At 42.1% G+C, this 23,387-nt stretch overlaps 1 protein-coding gene across 1 annotated transcript in view; it reads right to left on the bottom strand.

Moving 5' to 3' along the window:
* The window catches only part of Brwd1 (bromodomain and WD repeat domain containing 1), an 83,889-nt gene that overhangs the window by 15,332 nt on the left and 45,170 nt on the right, over positions 1 to 23,387 (bottom strand). The window contains exons 20-33 of the mRNA XM_038344584.2: positions 21,529 to 21,622; positions 20,262 to 20,393; positions 15,903 to 15,997; positions 13,948 to 14,137; positions 12,143 to 12,268; positions 11,945 to 12,052; positions 11,282 to 11,406; positions 10,487 to 10,569; positions 7,017 to 7,128; positions 6,062 to 6,123; positions 5,035 to 5,190; positions 4,810 to 4,930; positions 2,608 to 2,733; positions 755 to 827 (exon numbers count right to left, since the gene is read on the bottom strand). Of these exons, the coding sequence (XP_038200512.1) occupies positions 755 to 827; positions 2,608 to 2,733; positions 4,810 to 4,930; positions 5,035 to 5,190; positions 6,062 to 6,123; positions 7,017 to 7,128; positions 10,487 to 10,569; positions 11,282 to 11,406; positions 11,945 to 12,052; positions 12,143 to 12,268; positions 13,948 to 14,137; positions 15,903 to 15,997; positions 20,262 to 20,393; positions 21,529 to 21,622 (1,603 nt within the window). The remainder of the gene's footprint in view (positions 1 to 754; positions 828 to 2,607; positions 2,734 to 4,809; positions 4,931 to 5,034; positions 5,191 to 6,061; positions 6,124 to 7,016; positions 7,129 to 10,486; positions 10,570 to 11,281; positions 11,407 to 11,944; positions 12,053 to 12,142; positions 12,269 to 13,947; positions 14,138 to 15,902; positions 15,998 to 20,261; positions 20,394 to 21,528; positions 21,623 to 23,387) is intronic.

The following is a 23,387-nucleotide window of genomic DNA, read 5'->3' as shown; positions in this document are numbered from 1 at the left end:
TTCCTCTCTATTCCAAGAAAACAACACTATCTGTACCTGAGCTTCACAATCATATGAAGAATACTCTTTCTTAGTCAAGCATTCAATCCACATTAAAATGCAACCATCAGAGATACCTTACCCGCCAAGCTGTATTCACCCACTACAGCTACAACTGCTGCTCCTACCTTACAGTCACATCAAATCCTTGGATTTGGTGCTCTATTCCCAAGAAAATGAACGGACACACAAGCCAGGCCAGTGTCCTGCAAAGCCCACAGACACAGATGCCCTACCTCCTTTCTCGTAGGAGTCCACATCTTACTCCATCTGAGAATTCAGTTCCAGAAGCAACGCTCAACTAGACATTCCTGAATTTAGTGATTTTCCCCTTTCTTTAATAAACCAAACTAAGTCATCTCATAAAATATGCAGTATCACCATATAACTTTAAGGCAGAAGCTGTAATCTATATGAATATTTGGCTTTGAACACAGAACACAAAAACCAGTTAGCCATGCAGAGGACCAGAAGATGTTTTAGGGAGATCACTATCGTCCTAGGATAACCCAGAGCACCTTACTATGGAGTTCTCACCAGAAATCATCATCTGAGCACAAGGTGTACCAGAGACATCACTTAACCATGAACATTCTCATCAAGCACCCTACTGCCATAGCTACCTGGAACATACCACAAAAGCTGGTATTAGATGACTACATTTTCTATTCTCGCTTTGAAATCAATGCATCATTATAAAGTGAAAATGTCATACCAATTCATCGGTATTCTGGTCATCATTTTCCGAAGTGTTAGACAGTTCTGATATATTTGTACAATCTTGATTCCTAAAAGTTAAATTTTCACAATTAGTCATATGAAGCGTAGTTTGTTCTCACAAGCACGCACTGCATGTGAAAATGCAGACAGTTCCCAGGCTAGACACACACAACTTTAAACACGATACACGGCTGTAACCAGTCCTCTATTTAAAAGATGGACTTTAATGTTCTAATTTAGAATAATGATAATTTAAGTGTTCAAAATCAGTTGGTAACACAGAAATAATGGTACTCTAAGTGGCCTTTTCAGGATGAACACAGCATGATTTCTCCTAGGTATTACCACAGTAACACTGATATAGCAAATACCATGAGAAAAAGAGATTTAAGACAGAAGAGAAAGGAAACAAACCAAACCAACCATCTAAATGTCAGTGAATAAACAAAGGAAAGAATGCTGAAGGGAAGCCCAAAAGAAATGACGACATGGGCACACTGACTCTGGCCAACATCAAAACCTTCACACTCGGGACAGGAACCGGGCATCCCTCCATCTCAGCTAACTGCTAACTGTGGCACTGTTATCTGCTCAATGCAACTTCTTTCCAACAATACAGAAAGTAGGGCATATGTGTTTGTGGGCTCTTTAGGACACTGTCCTGACTTGCATGTCCATTCATTTTCAGACAAGACCGGACATGTTCAGGGTTGGTACAGCCTTAGACTTAAGGAGTCTTTCAAAGAATTTGTAAAGACAAGACAGACACATGGGAAGGAAATTTATTCTCTCATGAGAAGTCTGAAGTTGGGTTATCTGTCCACACACAAAAATATGACATCTCTAAAGGAACTCAGGTCTTAATTCCCACGTCAGTATTCATAGAATTTCAAATAAGTTTGCAAAGAAAGTAAATTACAGACTATTTACACAAGTCTACTTTTACAGAGCACAATCAAAATGGATTCAAATTTAACCCAGATATTAAAAGATGCCTGGAAAACCTACAGTCTACAAAATTAAGTGACCAACATTTCAGAAAAATAAGAGTCAAGAAAACTTAGAAGACGATTAAAACAACAAAGCAAACCAGCACTGGAACGCCAGCGAGTCCAGATGTGACTCTGAGACACAAGGGCATCGGCGTACAAACTACTACAACACTGGAAACTGACACAACCTAACACTTTATACCACAGCTATTAGCCATACAGTAGTATAAAATACTTCACATTTGCTGAAGAGATGAAGCCTCAGTTTAAAGCACAGACTGCTCTTGCAGAAGAACTGGGTTCGATTTCCAGCAGCCACCTAACGGCTCACAACCGCCTCTAACTCCAGTTCCAAGGGAGTCAATGTCATCTTTCTGCTGACCTCATCAGACACCAGGCACACACGATTCGTGTGTGTGTTTGCACACACACACACACACACACACACACATATATACATACACATACACACATACAGGTTGGGGCTGGAGAGGCAGCTCAGTGGTAATAAACACTGGCTGTGCTTCCCCAGACCTGGGCTACACTTCCAGCACCAACATGGAGGTAACTAGCCTCTGGAACTCTAGTTACATGGAGATCCCACACCCTCTTCTGGCCTCCAAGGGCACCAGGCACACAAGTGCACATACATATAAGCTGGCAAAATACCCATACACTTAATGAAGTATTAAAAACTAAAACTAAATTGGTCACATTCCTTTATTGAAAGTATGCAAGGAAATGTTCCCTCAAGTAAAACCTCAGATGGGAAGAATTCAGGCAATAAACATGAGACGCTATAAAAACACAGTATATTGAAAAAAATCATTTTCCCACCACACATGAGATCACTTACTTAATAAATTTCAGAAGCTGGTCGGTTATTTTTTTAGCTGACCTTGCAATTACACTTTCCGGTTCATTAAATGTCCTTGCATTATGCTCTATATATCGGACTTCCCAAATCAATGCAGATAACCGCCTCGAAAAGAAAAGTAACATTACTTAAAAGGAAAGCAACCAAAACCTAGCAAAGTTAGCCTAGTAAATGAATGAGACGCTTCTTCAGACAGCACTAGTGAAAGGTCACTCTAAATAACCTCACGCTCTCAACTCAGTCATTAGAATCACAATAGACAACGAATTACAATTAAATCTAATTTAATTAAATTAAATCTAATTACAATTAAATCTAATTTAATTAAATTAAATCTAATTTAAATAAACCGCCTCAATCACTTTATCTCACAATGTGCGCACACACAGGCACATGCATGCATGCGTGCGTACACACACGTAGACACACAGTACACACGTGTACACACACACACACACAGCCTTTCCTTTCCACCACGCCTATGAGTACCTTTCGAAGCTGTCAAAACGAACAGTTTCATTACAAATTGGTTTCTAGCTTAAACACATGACTAGTTATAATTCCACTATAATTGTGGAATAATAATTATGTTCAACAGTATTTACATCAATGGGATCATAAAAATTTAAATAGTATCGATTACTATTAAAACAATGGGCTGGAGAGATGGCTCAGTACTTAAGAGCACGGCCTGCTCTTCCAAAGGTCCTGAGTTCAATTCCCAGCAACCACATGGTGGCTCACAACCATCTGTAATGAGATCTGCTGCCCTCTTCTGGCCTGCAGGCAGAGCACTGAGAATACTGTATACATAATAAATAAATCTTTAAAAAAATTACAAAGTGATTTTAAAATTAACAATGATTTTAAAAATCGACAACAAAAAGTTGCTATCTCTAAGAAATAAGCTTTGCTCAGACAAGTCGATTACTAACTCATGAAATGTACTACTTTTAAATGTAGGAGTTAATATTTACCTCCGTGAAAAGGGGGCAAAATTCAACGCAGTCCAGTTGGGGCTACCTCAAGACAAGCACTCTTACAGATCTTGTATTACTTTCCTTTTATTCCAGTGATGTGGGATTCCCATGTTTTATTACCTTTGGTTAATAAAGAAGCTGCTTTGGCCCACAGCAGGGCAGAATAGAGCCAGGTGGGAAAACTAAACTAAATGCAGAGAGAAGTGAGGCAGAGTCAGGAGACACCTTACAGCTGCCCAAAAACCAAGATGTGAGGGTAACCATGAGCCCATGGTAAAATAGAAAATATAGAAATGGGTTAATTTTAGATGTAAGAGCTAGCTAGGAATACACCTGAGCCACTGACCAAACAGTGCTGTAATTAATATAGTTTTTATGTGATTATTCAGGTCGGGTGGCCAGAAACGAAGCGTAGGCTCCATTTACATTTCCGTGCTCTGTCTGCATGTACACCTGCAGACCAGGAAAGGGCATCAGACTTCACTACAGGTGGTTGTGAGCCACCATGTGGCTGTTGGGAAGTGAACTCAGGACCTCTGAAAGCACAACCAGTGCTTTTAAACGCTGAGGCATCTCTCCAGTCCTTTCCTTTTATTTCAAAGTAGGCTTTGTATCACAAAGCAATATGTATCTAAATTTCTATCTACATTATCATGAAAATGTGAGTTACACTGTTTCATAAGCCTTTACCATCTTTAGTTCATGGTTATGAATGAAGCTGTGACTGAATTACAGAGTGGTTCAACAGTTAACAGCACTGGCTGTTCCTGCACTCATTATGTGGAAACAACCACCTTTAAATACAGCTCCAGGAGATGGAGCTCTCTCTTCTGGACTCCAAGGAAATGTGTATGCATAAGGACATACATACATGCGTATACACAGACAGACAGATAAAAATGATTAAAAAAATTAAAGTTCTAGTAACTCATGCATTTAAAAAGAATTTGACAGGCTGAAAAAAAAAAAACAGGATCTGATTTCTAACACACGCACACATGAATGAAGCTTGGTATATCATCTGATGCCTGACTACCCAACATATGTCATTCACCCCAAGACATAACAAGCAACAACAGGAAATCATGTTCACCAGCACTGAAAACTCATAGTAACCATCTGCAAGCTGTGCCTCTCATTCATGCTGGTTACCATGTCCTAAGAGCTCTTTATGATATTGTGAAAGGGGTGCTCTACTAACCTATAAAATCGATTAACAAGTCTCATTCGAATTGTGTAAAGATCAGTTGGATAAGCCACCACTGTACAGTACTTTGGATATGTACATAGATCCACCGGGCCTGCGAAAGCTGCTGCTATATCTGAAAAAGACAAAATTCTAAGCTTTTAAACAGTAAGTTCATTACCTATAGATGACAATTCCTAAGAGAGAGCTCCATCTCAGAGGGCACTGTGTGAGACTCACCGAGGCTCAGGAGCTGGTCCACACCACTGATGATACGCTCACACTCCTCATCTCTGGACTTCCGGCCCCATTCACCATCTTGGGGTTTGTAAAGCAATTTCTCTAGCTCATCTGAAGTGACAGAGATACTTGCTCCCAGTTCTTCTGGTGGATCAACTATGACAAATTCCATTTTAAAGAAAATTAAAGAGGAGGTATGGGGGATCAACCTCTAACATGCAATCTATACTATATACACAAGCTCAACTGGAAAAGATCATTAACTAAACTACTTCTTTGGGCAAAAGAAGAACTCAACCCTTCAACATTCTAAGTTGTTTACAGAGATTACAAGAACTGTTTGAATTGAGGTGGAAGCACTATGACCCGGATAAAGACTAAATAGAGAACATCTCCTTCCAAAAGTAATGTTCCAGGCACCACTGGGGCTGGAGAGATGGCTCAGCATTTACCAGCACTGGCTGCTCTTTCAAAGGTCCTGCGTTCAGTTCCCAGCAATCACATGGTGGGCTAGCAACCATAAATAGTGAGATTTAGTGCCCTTTTCTGGAATGCAGACATACATGGAGGCAGAACACTGTATACGTAATAAATAAATAAATCTTTAAAAAAAAATAAAAACTGAGCCAGGTGGGTGGTAGTGTATACCTTTAATCCCAGCACTCAGGAGGTAGTGGCAGGTGAATGGATCTCTGATTTCAAGGCCAGCCTGGTCTACAGAGCCAGTTCCAGGACAGCCAGGGCTACACAGAGAGACCCTGTCGGGACACCACCACTACCCCACCCCCCGTGGCCACGTGTGCTGGTGATAAAGTGGGTCATGTGGCAGATGAACTGCTAAGACACCTACAATAAATACGATCTCCAAGACCAAAAGAAAACAAACAGGTATCACACAGTTTTCTTCTAGCAAAGCTCTAAGACTGTGTTCAGGACATTCATGAGTAGACAAAAGCATGTCCCACTATGTGCATAACTGAGAAACATTGGAAGAAAAATAATCTCAGAACTTATGACAAATATGTACCATTGTCAGGAATTGGCTCCATGTCCCATGGGCTAAGCTTTTCAATTTCAGTATTGTCCCACCTGTTTAACAAACAGGAAGCATTAGTTACCTTCCCCCAAAACAAACTACAGCATAGCAAGACATTACAAAAAAAATACCAAAAATTAGCCTAACTGCAGGAATTACATTTCCAACATTAGTATTAAAAAATTGAGAAAGGCCAGGTGGCGGTGGATCTCTTAGTTTGAGTCCAGCCTGGTCTACAAAAGGGATTCCAGTACAGCCAGAGCTGTTTCAAAACAAAAGTTATAGCCAGGTATGGTGGTACATGTTATTAACTTCAGCACCTGGAAGGAAAAGGTAGGAGGATCTCGAATTCGAGGGCCAGCCTGGTCTACATAGCAAGTTCTAGAATAGGAAGGATGACACAGATAGACCCTATCTCACAAAAAAAAAAAAAAAAGTGTTTATGCGGGGGCTAAAGAGATAGCTCAGGGGTTGGGGCACTGGCTGCTCTAACAGAGTACAAATGTTCGATTCCTAGCTCCACTATCTGCAAATCCAATTCTGAAGGATCTGACTCCCTTTTCTGGCCTCTGAAGGCTACCAGTCATGTTATGGTACATGCAAGCAAATTATCCACATGGAAAAATAACTAAATTAAGGTTTACAAAAACATCAGAACTCCTAAGCAAACTGCCCTCAGAGTAAGGGAAGCACAGTCAGTGTTAAAGCTTGATCACCAGACTTTTTTATCCTATAGCCAGCTAGTGGGTGAGGTGAAGGTTTTTGTGACTATTAATACAGTATCAATGCTGACCTGTGTCTCAGAAATATTAGCAGCAACAGGTGTATTACAGGTCTCAGGGACATACTGGAGGTCACTGACCCAATGGCGCAAAATACACAGACCCTGATCATGTCAGTCACACGGTGACCTGACACAGCAAGCAGTTTCTCTCTGTATACAGACCTTACAACATAACACTGGAAATGACTGTCAGGATACTGCGGTTGATACGGCTCTTGACTCAGCACAGTTCCAAACCACCAAGCATCATCAATAATAGATCGAAATCTGTCACCTATAAGAGAAGTGATCAAGTCTGTGGTGTGCATCTGCTAGCATTATGGACACCTTCTACCTATAAAATACCATAATACATGAAAAACAGATCAAGTGCAAAGTTTAAGAAATTCAAAGTCCTTAGCCTTCTGGGTATATCACAGAGGGTGCTAAGGCCCTGTGCTCAACCAACATGATGAGAGAGAGACAGAGACAGAGAGACAGAGAGAGAGAAAGAAATTCTCTACTGGGTGCAACTAAAATACACTTGAGAAATTTATGAAATATTCTAAAAAAAATCTGCAGGAAAATTTTAACAGCTATGATTAGTCTTACGATTGCAGTTGTCACTATAAAATACAACTGGTGTGGGGTGTCCTTATGTAAATATGTTGCTTTCATTGGTTGATGAATAAAGTTGTTTTGGCCAATGGTTTAGCAGAGTAAAGCCAGGCAGAAAATCCAGAGATAGAAAGTAGGCGGAGACGAGATGTCATATAGCCACCCAAGAAGCAAGATATGAGGTAACAAACCATGAGCCTTGTAGTAAAATATAAAATATAAGATATAAGAGCTAGCTAGGAATACACCTGAGCCATTGGCCAAACAAAGTTGTAATTAATACAGTTTCTGTGTGATTATTTGGGTCTGGGTGGGCAGGAAATGAAAGCGCAGTCTCTGTCTACATACAACATGAACATACGCTGAAAATCCTTACAAATCTCATGAGTAACGGGGTCTGCAGCCAGTGAAATAGGTTAAGGAATAAAGACACAGGCCACTATGCCTGCCTGAGTTCTATCTTCAGGGACTCTTACGACAAAAGATCACAGCCTTCCCCAAGTCCTGACCTTCACACAAGCCACATGACATGCTCTCACTGACACATACACACTTAAAATGCACGAAATAAAGTTTAAAAGAAAAGGTTAAAAACCAGGTCTGAAAATACTCAAGCATTAAAAATGTATTATTGTTTAAAAGAACTACATAGCCACTAATCAATTCTACTGTCTTACAGTAATTCAACAGAAGAAAGTAGAGCTTTGTACAGGGATGTTGAGACGGCTCCTACAGAGCCCTGCAGATTCTACAATGTGTACTCGGGTAGAATGGGTCTGTGGCCTAGCATGAGCCCCCGCACTCCCCCTCCGACCCCAGTCACTATATATCAAAATTGTCCCTTGCAGTAGAGGCTCTAGACTATAAGGATTTTAAAGCGCCCTACAGCAACACTGAAGCCTGACTTCACTTCAGTAGATACCAGTCATTTCATACTATAAACTAACCCCGCATTTTTCAAACATCAAAGTCACCCATCCATCTATCTGACCCCTCTGTGAGTTCAAGGCCAGTTTGGTCTACAGTATATTCCAGGCTAGCCAGGGCCACAGTGAGAGACTGTCTCAAAAAAGTAACTCCTTAAAACAAATAATAATAGGATAATTGTAGAAGGAAGCGGCGGGCTGCGTTCCGCCGCCCAGTTCCCAGCAACCGGCTAGCTTTATCCGAAATAATTACACGGAAACTGTATTCTTTTAAACACTGCCTGGCCCATTATCTGTAGCCTCTTATTGGTTAATTCTCACATCTTCCTTTAACCCATATTTAGTAATCTGTGTAGCACCATGAGGTGTGGCTTACCAGGAGAGATCTTAACCTGCGTCCATCTCAGAGAGGAGAAGCATGGAGACTCACTATGGCGACTGCCTGAAGCTTCTCCCCAACTCTCCCAGAATTCTGTTCTGTCTATTCCGCCTACCTAATTTTCTGTTCTCTTAAAGGGCCAAGGCAGTTTTCTTTATTAATTAACCAATGAAAGTAACATAGATAACTCTCCTCCATCAGATAATGGCACAGTATAAAACTGAGATCAATCAACTTCCTGTATGCACATGAACTGCAGAACAAAACCACTAGATTATAAAGGAAAACAAACCATAAAGTAGCTTAAAAAGTTTTCCACTTCCATTCCTGCGTGTGTGTGTGTGTGTGTGTGTGTGTGTGTGTGTTGGGGTGGAGGACAACGTCCAGGAGTCACTCCATAGACCATGCTGATTCCAGGACCGGACTCTAGCTGGAAGGCTGGGATACAGAGGGAGAACCTTCACCACTCAGCCATCTTGCTGATCCAAATGCTTGTGTTTTTGTTTTTACGACTTTTTAAAAATGGGGTTGGGTAGGAAGAGGGCAGCACCCACACTCAAAGAACATGCATATAGGTGCCCAGTGGGAAGACGGGCATCAAACCCCAGAGACGGATATACTGGCAGTTATGAGCTGTCTGACATGGGTGCTTGGTATTGCACTCTGCTCCTCTCCAGAGGAACGAGTGTCCTTAGAGCTGAGCGACCTTCCCAGTCTACTTCCTAAAGGACTCGTCCCCTCAAGATGTATCACTTAACTAAAGTACTGTGGCATACCACAACATTATTTTCTTCTCTTTCTTTTTGGATACAGGCCTGCTATGTAGGCCTGACATCAAAGAACTTGCTTGCTCAGTAGACCAGGTTGGCCTCAAACTCAGAGATCTGCCTGCCTCTTCCTCCCGAGTGCTGGGATTAAAGGTGTGTGTTACAAGAACTCAGTTTACACAATATTTTGGATTTTTCTTTTTCCTTTTATTCTTTTTCTTTGAGACAGGGTCTCAATATGTATAGTCCTGGTTGTCCTGGAACTCACTCTGTAGACCAGGCTGGCTTTGTATTCACAGAGAACTACCTGCCTCTCTCTGAGTGCTGAAATTGTAGGCACACACCAACGTCCAGTCCTGAAATTATTTTTTAACTATTAGATTGTTTTAAGTCAGTGCTTCTCAACCTTCCTAATGTTGCGACCCTTTAATACAGTTACTTATATTGTGGTTACCCCAACCATAAAATTATTCTTGTTGTTACTTTTTAACTGTAATTTTGCTACTGTTAAGAATAGTGATGTGGTATCTGATATTCGGAATCTGTCAAGAGCCATTCGACCCTAAAGAGGCTGTGACCACAAGCTGAGAACCGCTGTTTTAACAACTTACACAAGCACTACATCAAGGACAATTACACACGACCCAGTGTGGTGCTGCACACCTTAATCACAGCACTCAAGAGCTCCAGGACAGCCAGAGCTCCAAAGACAGACCCTGTCTCTAAAATATCAGTATTATTAATACATAACAAAACAGTGATTCCCAAACACCGTAAGCAGAAGCAATATTGTAAGGATCGAAAGTCTACACAAAATAGGTACCGATCAGCACAAGTAATAAGCCAATATATTTAAAGGCCACTTACACTTCCAGAAATTGTATAAACTGTAGTTAAAAGTGCTCTATCTAAAGAGCAGCTCATGGTTTAGTACTATATAGAATTCAGTAAGGACAGACTTACAAGGCTGCCAGTTTCTCTGTCTTGCTTCATCATAAAATTGACGCAACACAAGAAAATCGATAACATCTGGCATATCATGATATCTAAAAGAAAATTGAAAATTACCACAGTAGAAAGCAACAGTGTTAAAAGGTATAGGCACTCTGTCATTTCAAGCTCCTGAGGACATGTGCACACAAGGGTGGAATGTCATCATCCCCAAATGCCACCCACCTGTCCTCCTGACAGGCTGTCACTGGCCTGCAGCTTGCCAGCAGGCTGGACTCGCTAACCAGTGAATACTAAGTACCTGTCTCTTTCTGCCCAGCACTGGGCCACCCTCCCAGGCACATCTAACACATTTAGAGAAGATAACAAGGGACTAGAGATGGCTCAGTTAGCAAACGTGCTTTCAGGGCAATGTAAGGATCTGAGTTCTGATGGCCTGTATCCATACATAAGCCAGTTGTGCCACGTGCCTATAAGGCAGAGATAGGCAGGTTCCTACCCAAATGGTGAGTTGTAGGTTTAGTGAGGACCCTGTCTTCTCTTTCAGTCTCCAAACAGCACAGTGCAGTGTGTCCTCAACTTAAACCAGTACATCTACTACCCCCGTGTAACCAATCCCTGCATAGGCTCTAATCTGCCTGGGTGAGCATCGTGGAAGTCACTCACACAGCAAACCCCTTGCTTAATTGCTCCCTGGCAAACCTGTCCACGGGTCTACATGCATGATGCAGCTAAAGGAGAATGGCCTACTAATCAGCAAGATGTAAAATCTACATTTAAGTAATTCCACAGAAATATAATACATACCTAATGGAGAAAGATTTATCTGTAAGTCTACCAGTTGCCGGATCTATAAATGCTAGTTTGAGGCAACAGAGCGTTGGTGGTCCAACCTCATATCTTATTCCAACTATTTTGACCAACTCTTGATCCTGTAATAAACATTTATTTAGAAATTTTATTTTCTTTTTTCTTTTTTAAACGTCAATTTATCACTCCTGTACTTCTCTATGTACTACTGCTAGACTAGCCAGCTCCTAACCTGGGATTACAGACACAGTGTAATTTGCCATTGACTGCAGTCATCCTTCCCCGCCCCAGATGACAGACACCTCACACAGAGACGCCCACGCAGGCAGTCTGTGTACTGACTACAAGTCTAAGGGATTCTGGAGTGGCTTGTGATCAGTACAAGATAACCAGTCAATAGTCTGACATTTTCTCGACTTATACTTTGAATTTCACTTTTCCTGCACTTATTGTATGTATTTATTACTTGTGCACAAGCATGTGCCATGGTGCCCATGTAGAGGTCAAAGCAATACATGTAGAAGTGCATTTTCTCATTCTACCATGAGGGACATGGAGACTCAACTCAGATCTTCGAGGTTGGCAATAAGCTCTCTCACCACCTGCCCCCTACATTAACATTTTATGGAAACTACGCACTAGGCTCTAACAATGACCTACCCTGAGATCCATTTTCCTCCACGGCTCCTTATTAGGGTTCAGTTCATAGATGTTATTTCTTCTGACAGCTTCAATGTAAGCTTCATGACCCTGACGGAAGTATATCACCTGCAAAGGGAAGTGTCTGTTTACTAGGAAGCCACGGAGCAGTAAGAGCTTGGCTTTCCTGCACACATTCTGGGCGGCTTCTGCTCTCACCTCGTCACCCATCTGAGGAACAAAGGGAGACCTGCGAAGTGTCGTGTCAGTTATCCAAACAGGAGGGTGAAACTCATACAAATGCTCCGCATCTGCCAGCTCTGTTGGAGTCGTCCTTCGCAAACTCTGCCAAGAGGAGACAATAAAGCCTGGTATGAAAGGGGCAAGATACGCTATTTAATTGAAAAACAAATACTTCACTATTCAAAGTCATTTTGTCTGGCTCAATACACAAGCATGTACTGCCTTTTAAAAAATTATGAAAGTGCCTGGCTCTAATCCTCCACTTCCCTGTAGCTTCTAAAATCACTGTGGAGCTACCTAAACCCAGCCTAGGGCTCCCTCATCCCCATGCCCTTATGTCACACTAAACACCTTCTAGGCACAAGCTATTCTACTGAGACTCCACTCGGAATTTGAACACAGCCTAGTAATAATTAAGAATCTCCTTTTGTATTTTAGAATTTTGAGATAAGTTTTATGTATACCAAAATGGACTCGGACTCAGTACATAGCTAAGGATGACCTTAAACTTCTCATCTTCCTGCGGAATGTCAACACTATACCTACCCTACGTGTGCTAGAGGTAGAACTAGGGGTTCAAGCATGACAGGTAAACAAGGGACCAACTGAACTTCTTCTCTTGGTGTCACTATTGGATAGCGGCTCAGGGGCAGGTCAGACAGCATGCTGTCAGGATATCCAAGCAGCTAGCTGAGGGGACTAGGTTCCTTTAACTCAGCAACCTGCATTCCGGACCCAAAGTAAGAAATAATCATTCTTGGGCTGGAGAGACGGCTCAGCAGTTAAGAGCATTGCCTGCTCTTCCAAAGGTCCTGAGTTCAATTCCCAGCAACCACATGGTGGCTCACAACCATCTGTAATGAGGTCTGGTGCCCTCTTCTAGCCTGCAGGCATACACACAGACAGAACACTATATATTAAATAAATAAATATTTTTAAAAATACTCATTCTTACACTTAAGTGAATCTTATACTTAAGGGGATCTGTTACACAGGAAGAGAAAACAAAAACAAAACTTGACATCTTTATGACAACGGCATGAGGCAGTACCTACTGGGCATGCACTAAAGAAATAAAGCATTATTACAGCCATAAGATGAAGACATGTATATAAAATAAAATGTGTCAAGAAGAGCTGGGCAGGGATGGCACACGGTGCACACCTTTACCCCAGCACTGGAGAGACAAAGGACATCAGATCTCGAGTCTGAGAGTTCCAGGACAGTCAGGACTACTACACACAGAAACCATTGTGGGGGAGGGGCACAGCAACAAAAAACTAAAACCAAACCAACAAATGCAACAAGAGGTAGGAGAAATGTATGTTCAAAACACATCACATTTATTCCTGGTAGCAAAGTCAGGATCCACTCTAAACTATATTGACACTACTCAGGACAGTAGAACTGTACTTCTTCCAACACATTTCTCTTCTTTGCAACAGACCCCAAGACTGTTATAAAACGAATAACCTTAAAAACATTTGTTTACAAAAATAAAGCTCAAGGAAAGGTGAACTAAGACAAGAGCCAGGCCGGAGCCGGGAAGCAGTGGAGACCTGTTTAAGGAGGCAGGCTCTGTGTAGAGAGCGACTCTGCACATGCTTCATTAATGCAGTGCAGAGTTCACCTCGGTGTGAGGCTTGAGGGCCTGGGTTCAATCCCAGCACCAAGAGAAAAGAGAACTATAGAAAAAGACAAGTAATGCAAACAAGCAAACCAGAAAGAAAACACAGCATATGAATAGAGGCACGCAGTATCTTTAGGTTTGTTTTTCCTACCTCCCTTTGAGGCTTGCTTTCTTTCCTTCTTTCCCGCCTTCTCTTTGGGGGAGACATATTCTCCGTAGACACCTCATCCTCTGAACTACTGCAGACCCGGGCTGCTCGGCGGCGACACGACATCCTTAATGGAGGCTGCAAGTTGATTCCTGTGTCAGCTGTCCAGTCCGAGTATCGGGACGAGGAGTCGCTGCAACATCAGGACGTTTTTCAATTGCACAGGACCAGAATGCAAGCATAACAGCAAGTTCAGAGCAGACCCAGAGGGAATGAAGGGTGAGCATCAGAGAGGAAAATGAAGGGCCTAGGTGAAATTTAAACACCCTGCTCACACTACCATTAAAGACCAACAGACCACAGATCACAACCAAGATGGAGAAAGAAATTTTCACCAGGGCTAAAGAGATGGTTCCACCGGATACTCTTCCAGGACCAGGGTTCAATTCCCAGCACCTACATGGTGGCTCACAGCTGTTAGGGACTTCGGTTCCTGGAGATTTAATGCCATCTTCTGGCCTCCTTAGGTAATAGACACACATAGTGCCCAAACACACATTCAGGGAAGAAACTTACACATAAAATGAAGAAAGGAAGTAGGGAAGGGAGGAAGGGAGGGAGGGAGGGAGGGAGGGAGGGGAAACGAAGAAAAAGACAGAAAAGAAAGACTGATTTACCAACAATGAGAAGAAGGTAAGCACTTGGAATTTGTTTTGTTTATTTTTGGTTTTTTGAGATAAGGTTTCTCTTATCTCTGGCTGTCCTGGAACTCAGGCTGACCTCAAACTCAGAGAGATTCGCCTGCCTCTGCCTCGGAGTACGGGGATTAAAATTGTGTGTCACCACTGCCTAGCATTAGAATATTTTTGTTGAACAGCAACCTAAGCTAACTCTTAAAGGAGCTTCTTATTTTTTGTGCTTTGCGCATGCCTGGCAATTACTCCACCATCAGAGCAACATCTCCAACCTTTTTCTTTTGTCAAGTACCCTCTAAATGAGAGCCAATGAAAAGTCAGGCCTACAGCCAAGTGATAACTTCCCTCTCAGAAAGCAAAGCAGTACTAAAATTAAAATGTATTACAGAGAACCAAGAGCCCCAGTGCCTCCAAGACGCTGTAGATACTGGTCCACAAATTCCACCCTGTGTTACAAACCAAAGGAGACACCAAGGGAAGCAACTTAATGCCAAAAAGAAAGTGATAGAGTCTTCCAAAAGGCTGACCCTCTGACATGCTATGAATGCAGCAAAGGGTTAGCAAGAACTGCACCCTGGGAGTACAAACAAGTCAGAGCAGAAAAGTAGGCCTGTAAGAGAAGCTTTCAGCCCATAGCACAATTTCACCACACAGCAAGAGATGAGGACTCTTCTGCATCTCAAGTGCTTCACAACGTAATTAGTTTTGTTTTTTTCTGAGATAGAGTTGTCTCTGTAACAATCCCTGCTGTCCTAGAACTCGCTTTGTAGACCAGCTTGGCCTCAAACTCAGAGATCTTCCTGTCTCTGCCTCCTGAGTACTGGGATTAAAGGTATGGTCCACCACCGCCTGGCTAATATTTGATGTTATGGATACTGCACAATTCCCAGAATGTTTTAAAGGAATAACGCACCATACAAAAGGACATGAAGGCTAGATGACCTGTATACTATGGGTATGGGAAAGCATCTGGGCATGGCTAAAAAGTTTGTGTAAAGTAATACGAGAAAAAATGGAGGCTTAAAATCATACTGAAACCTGAGTCCTAATTAAAGACGTTTTAAAACATTTAGTAATAAATACATAAGGTTGCACACACACTTGGATGGAACACTCATTTTAAATGTGGCCTAAGATTAAGTTAACATCTTCAGTATGCACTCACTCCAGAGCTAGTCTAGTGTTAACCAGAATCAGCAGAGTTCGGACCCAGGGCAACAACTCTGACTCCTGTGCGATGCAAAGGAGGGCGGAGGGCGGTACCTTGAGCTGTCGCTGTCGTCGCTGTCGCTCCCTCGGTCACTTCTCCACTCGTCTTCTGAAGAACCAGAGCCTTCACTCTGATCACAAGAAGTCTCCTAGATTGGGAAGGGAAAAGACAATTTTGATCCCATAGGCTATGTGTCATAAAACTGTTGACATCCCTACAAGACTAGTACACCTAAAAAACTCAAATTAGTAGGAATGTAACTAGATAAAACATGTAAGGTATGCCATTTTTACTAAACCACTGAAGGGCTTTTTGAGAGGAGGTCTGGTAGTTCAAACTGGCCTCCAACTCACTGAGTAGCAGAGAATGGTTTTAGACTCCTGACACTGCTGGAATCACGGGTATGCATTGCCAGGCATGGCTTCTATTTCTTTTTATTTTATGTGCACTAGTGTTTTGCCATGGATGTCAGGTCCCCTGAAAAGTTGTGAGCTGCTATGTGGGTTCTAGGAATTGAACCCAGGTCCTCTCGAAGAGAAGAGCAGTCAAGTGCTCTTAACCACTGAGCCATCTCTCCATCCCCAGGCCTAGCTTCTAAATCCTCATTTTTATCAAGGTATTTTCCAAAGAGGACTTGTGAGGTTGACAGCCACCACAGTCAAGGAAATGAGGGCCATGATCTGGGCTCTGTAGGTGGCTGAGGTCATCTGGGTGCTGTCTGACTTAACCCTCGGGACGAGGCGACCAGTAGTCTCCACACTCTGACTTCCCATACGTCTCCCTACTGATGAAGCGACTATTAGATGCTTTCCCACTTGAAAACTGTTTTCCCTACTGCTCTGCTTCAACAGCTCTTCATGTACACTGAATATTTTTCCCACTGTGTGGTTTTATCTTTTCATCTCATAAGTTACCCTTTATGGAGCAATTCTGAAATTTCAATTCAGTTGCAGTTACTAATTTGCAGACTGCTTGTAAAATAAGCTTCCTGTCTCTGAAGACACCTCTGTTATATCTTCAGTATCTACAAATTTTAAACTCTTTTTTTAAACTGACATTCAGAGCTTGTGACTGACAGAGCTGTTTCTTCTCCCCAGTCAGAGCCTGAGGATCAGCAATATAAACACCTACCACCAGACAGACTGAGTGAGCTCATGGGAAAGATTAGCTGCAGGGTGATTTTGTGGAATGCATATGTCCAGCTATTACACAGTATTCACCCGAACACTGAGTTGTCTGTGCTGGCAACCAGGTGACAAATGATTTGTTTGGGACCATGTTTCCCTGACTCTGTCTCTTCTTCCCCCAGCACCACTGTCTTGAAAACTATAACAAGTCACAATGACAGCCATGATTAGTCTTTAATTATGTTCTTCTGCAATTTTATGTTAGCTGTCCTGGATTTTCCTTCTTTCCATATAATTAAATTATTATAAAAAAAAGGCGGTTTGCCAGTATCTACAAAAGTAACTTGCTGGGATTTTGACTAGAATCATACTGAATATAAGACAACGACAGAAACATCTTGAAAAAGATGTGAGCCAACAGGAATGTTCCTTTGTTGCTGATGAGAAAACAAGTGTAGTCACTTTGCCTGGATTTCAGAGAAGCTCCTGAGGCAAGGTCTATAAAATTCCCAACAACTTGCACAAAGATGCTTGTGGTCTGCACACATAATTCTCAAAACTCATTCACCAAAGTGTTACCTTCAAACAAGGAGAATACTAAACTATCACAAAAAATAAATGAGCTATCAAGCCAGAAGAAGACAGAGAGAATGTGTCAATGTCTGCTACAAACGGCAAGAAGACAACTGAAATGAAAGACAATACAGCCTATGGTTCCAACTGATATCCTAAGAACGGCTTCAATGAAGAGAAACAGTATTTGTGATAACCAGATGGGGCACATGCTCTAAAGTTCCAGGTACTCGAGAGGCTGAAGCAGAAAGGAATACATGGCTGAAGTCAGTCTGGGCAGCTATGCTCTGGTTACTGCTGTTTTAACAGGCTGGGGATCTAACTCAGTTGGAAGAATGCTTGCCGAGAGCAGGAATCCCTGATAATATCCTCAACATCACTTAAGCCAGATGAGTTAGTAGCAAAGGGGCAGGCATGAAATGGTGTCCTGAGGCAAGGATGTCAAATGTCAGCATGAGATAAGCCTGGAACACAGCAGATGCTGTCTTTAAAAATCAAACCAACAGAAAAATTTCACAGGGCTGGCAAAATGGCTCAATGCATAAACACTTAACAAACCTGACATCCTTATTTTGAAGGCCAAGATACACACCCACTGGAAAAACAAAACCACAAACACCAAGAACGATTCTCAAGTAATGATTCTCATCTGGTAAAGGACATTCCTAGCCTATGTGAATAACACAGACAGAAGAAAAATCAATTTAAAAACAAGCTACAAATCAGACTCTCTCCAAAGACTGAGAAATACTATGTAAGTGAAGAAAAGTACCTTTAACTTTCTAGAGATTAGACAGATGAAAATGGAAACCACAACAGGCCACCCTCTGGCCGTGAGGGAGCCTAAGTAAAAGTTGATAGCGCAGGGTGTACGGACGCAGAGTTTGAGCTCATAACCAAGGATGGAACATCAAGGGGTTAGGCAATAGTCGTCCTAGAAATTTGCAGATGAACGCCAGTGATGAACATACGAATAGCTGGAGCGCAGACAACTCAAACATCCATCAGCTGAGAACGGAGAGACAAAATGAGGTGTACAGCCACACACTACTATATCTCCAATGTTTTATACATGCAAGTATTATGTTACATGCTAAAAGGCAGAAAAATCAGCACCAAAGTCACTGTTTGATTCCAGAATACCCAAATGCAGAAACAGGAAACAACAGGTAACGTAGCGCAGTCTGGAGAAAATGAATACATGGTACTTTAATGATAACAATGTTTAAATATTCTTTTTTTTTGTTTGTTTTTCGAGACAGGGTTTCTCTGCAGCTTTGGAGCATGTCCTGGAACTAGCTCTTGTAGACCAGGCTGGTCTCGAACTCACAGAGATCCGCCTGCCTCTGCCTCCCGAGTGCTGGGATTAAAGGCGTGCGCCACCACCGCCCAGCTGTTTAAATATTCTTATATCATGTGTACATATGATATGTGATTTGATAAAACTAATTATAAAATTCTCAGCCAAGAAATCAGGTGGTGGTAGCCTTTAATCTTAGTACTCTGGAGGCAGAGGCAGATGGATCTCTGTGAGTTTGAAGCCAGACTGGTCTAGAGAATGAGTTTCAGGACAGTCAGAGCTACACAGAGAAACCCTGTCTTGAAATACCAGAGAAGACAAGACTCTCAGCCAGACATGACAGAAAGTGCTTGTCATGTCAGCATGCAGAAAGGATAAAAGGCAAAGAATAGTAAGGCTAGCCTGGAAGCACATTGAGAGCCTACCTCAAACTACAACAGAAACACAAACAGAAAGCCAGGTCATCTCAGACACCTGGTAGAGAGTTACCTGACTTCACAAACTCTAGGCAGCCTCCAAGACTCGGCAAAACATGGTTCTTTTCTCTAACACCCAACCAAGGGTCAAAACCAAAACATGTGAAATGTAATCTTCATCTATGTGTCACTTTTAAATAAATGTGAATTAGATTCAAAGTAAAGAATTAATTCAGGCCAGGCAATGATGGCTTATGCCTTTAATCCCAGCAGCCAGAGACAGAGGAAGATGGGTTTCTGCAAGTCAAGGTCAATGTGGTCTACAAAGCTAGTTCCAGGACAGCCAGGGCCAAACAAAGATATCCTATCTTAAAACCATGCCACCAGGAAAAAAGGACTCAGGGAATAAAGTGTGCTTGCTGGGGCTGGAGAGAAGGCTCAGAGGTAAAAAGCACTGGCTCTTCTTCCAGAGGTCCTGAGTTCAATTCCCAGCAACCACATGGTGGCTCACAACCATCTGTAATAAGATCTGGTGCCCTCTTCTGGCCTGCAGGCATACATGCAGGAAGAACTCTGTAGACATAATAAAAATCTTTTAAGGAAAAAAAAAAGGCATGCTTGCCGTCAGGCCTGATGACCTGAGTTGGATCCCCAAAGCCACCTCGTGTAAGCAGAGTACGACCTGCTACAAGTCACAGCCTGACTTCTACAAGCACACCATGGCATACTTATACCTACCTATATACAAAATAAATGTTTAAAATTTATTATTTAAAAAAAAAACAGAATTAAAATAAACTCAGCAGAATCTGTTGGCACAGGCCTGCAAGCACAACCATGTGGTAGACAGGAGAGCTCCCTATGCAAGGCCTGCCTGTCAGACCACACTGAGCTGACCCCCAGTACACCTACCATGTCTACCATGCCTAGCTCAACACCTAACGCCAGAGCACAAGTGCACACGTGAGACAATCTTTACAAAGTGCTTCTACTCACATGTCTGAGAGAGCCTGAAGATTCATTTCCAGAAGATAATTCACACCGGCCCGCACTTCTTCCACCATAATTTGCATATTTACGCCTACAAGTTCGTTGTCTAGACTGGGACACTAAAACCACTGAATCTGACTAAAACAAAGAAACATGAGCATTATCAACAAAATGGGCATTGTATGGGGTTAACTACAAATGGCATGAAAGAAACAAAGATTAAAAATAATTTTGCTAAATATTGTTTACTCTCAGTTGTTATTTTTTACTTCTAATTCCTCAGAGAGCTTAAAAAAGCCAGTTACCTTCCATACACTAACTTGTAAGTTACCGTGTTACCATTAATGACATAAAGCAACAATGAACAGGGTTGCACAGGTTGGGGTGTAAGTTGGTAAATACTCACTTAGCAAGTACAACTCTCAGTAAGGTTCAATCCCCAGCGTCCCATATACCTGGGGGTGCTGGCACACACCTGTGTAATCCCAGCCCTCAAGAGACAGAGGGAGGAGAATTAACAGCTCACAGTATCTTTGGTTATGCAAGGATGAATATAAAACTCAAGAGGCTCAGTGGTTTTGAGCCTGGGCTGATGGGCCACAGCACTAGAGCTCGACTCCCAGCACCACGTAGGCATCAGTCCAGGCTACCCAACATCTTCTAGTCTCCACACCCATGCCAAGCGTCTTACCCTCCTAGAACTGCAGCTGGCAAAGACACACACAGTAAAATAAACTTTAAAAAAAGTTGTCAAAAATTTAAAGTCATCCTTGGCTATACAGCTTATTTGAGACAGAGTTTGGTTAACTGAGACACTATGACCCATCCAACCCACTACCACCACCACCAACCACCACCAACCACCACCACCACCACCAAAACCACCACCACCACCACCTAAAATAAGAAAAAAATTCCAGCAACTGAGTTTAGAGGGGCACGGACCAAAACAGTATGTGACTGAGACTGCTGGAGCTCCAAGAGCTCGCATGGCAGCTACACAAGCTGACAGGTGGCTGCGTCAGGAACAAAGCAGACAGCAGCTGGGAAGGGATAAGAAGGGATCCTGATGGAGGGTCATTGGACACTGTCAAAAGGGTGCTTTAATGCTGCAGAACCAACCGTATACTGAGAATGAACAGTTCTATAATGGCTTTAAGCACCCAACCACAGACCTCAAGCTATTAACACCATATTTTTAAAAAGCAACTGACATCTTTATACATCACAAAGAGCACTGAATGTTAGTTTTGTGGTAGGAGAGTCGAGGTACCTTTGGTGAGAGCTGGAAAGACTTCTTTTTCCTCCCTATCACATAAAGGTTTCTCTCCTCTTCGCCTTTCTCAATGCGAAAATCTTCCAACCGCCTACAAAATAAGTATGTGGTTACAGGCTCTGGGACTGATATAAATAGTAAATCACTACAGTTTTAAAAAACATTCATAAACCTTTAAAAGATACATGAAATGATTAAACTCAGAAACATTCAGCTGGCATAGTGAGTCTTTCCATCATGTGGAGGCCCTCAAAGTCAGGGCTCACTGAGGCTGTGGAAGTGAGGTCCTACCTGAGACATACCTCAAAAACAAACTGCCTAGAACTTTACATTATTTTTTTTTTTTACTTTTTAATATCACTAAAAACAAAATCTCAGTGAAACCTACTCACTAAATACAAAAACATTCATTAACTTGATGCGGTTGTATGAGGACCACTTCAACAGGACATCCTACCTACTTCAGTGCTCTCAAGTGTCTCCCACCGTTTTCAAGGCTCACACTTCCTTTCTACAAATAAAAGTGAAAGCAACATGCTCCTATGCAAATGATTCACCTTCATGCTCTGCACCCCACATTAACACGGCACTGCTGCTCACTTTTGTGTGCACATCACTCACACTGCACGGGACATGACTGGAGTAGGGGAGCGTTAAACTGGGGAGCACACGTTACCATCAAGTTAAAAACAGCATGTGTCTTCTCTGTGGAACAGACTCTTAAGGTACCGTGATTCTAATCTGAACACTACCGAAATATCTGGCTTGATGTTTGTAATGTCTCAGTGTAGAAAGGCGGTGTCCTAACCGTGCTGCCTATGTAACAATAGACAAGGAACAAACCCTGACTTTGAAGGACACTAAAGTAAAATGGGGGAAGGCATGAGTGTCTTGCCTGCAGTTGTGCATGTGCACCACATCTGAGTCTCTGGAACTAGCGTTACAGAGGGCTGTGAGCCAGTATGAGATGCTGGGTCCCTCTAGAAGAGCAGACAGTGCTCTTGCCAATGAGCCACCACTCCAGCCTGGACTTTTATATTATTTAAAAATCTAAATTAAAACAAAACTGAAAGAAGAAGAAAATGAATTTTTATTTTAATGGAAAAAAAAAACAAGAACATGTCCAGTTTTCCGCAGATCTGTTACAACTGCATGATCAAGACTATTAAGAGGAAACCTCTCTTTTAAGAGTACCCATGACAGCCAGGCAGTGGTGGCGCATGCCTTTAAGCCCAGCACTCAGGAGGCAGAGGCAGGTGAACCTCTGAGTTCAAGGCCAGCCTGGTCTACAGAGCTAGTTCCAGGGCAGGCTCCAAAGCTATACAAAGAAACCACATCTTGAAAAGCCAAAACAAAGGAGTACCCATGACAAACTAAACAAAAAGATCCTGATTGCATTATTACCTAACCAATGAATCTAGCATTCATAGGTGCTGACATAATAAAAACAGATGTCACACGTGCCTTATGACGTATTACACCAGCCTTGCAAAAAAGAAAACATTACATTTGATACCGCTGGTGACTTCAATACTGACTAAACCTTTGGTTATATGGAAAAACTGAATATGTTTAATGATGTGGTAGAGAAAATAATGTTGACTTTTTAGGAACACATGCTAAATTACCGAAGAAGACATTATGTGTCTTTATTTCTAAATGACACTGAAGGAGAAACAGCGACTTCAGAGATGAAACAAAACTGGCAATGACATAGTTCACTATATAACAATGCTGGGAAACTAGATTCTGAATCCTCTCCACAATTAAAATACATCTCATGCATTACTGAAATACACTTAAATGGCTGTATCTACTACAAGGTGTGTAGACAACGACGTGAAAACATCCGACAG

The sequence above is a fragment of the Arvicola amphibius genome, chromosome 10, assembly GCF_903992535.2.
Source record: "Arvicola amphibius chromosome 10, mArvAmp1.2, whole genome shotgun sequence".
Classification (NCBI taxonomy): domain Eukaryota; kingdom Metazoa; phylum Chordata; class Mammalia; order Rodentia; family Cricetidae; genus Arvicola; species Arvicola amphibius.
This window is presented reverse-complemented; position numbering and strand designations above follow the sequence as displayed.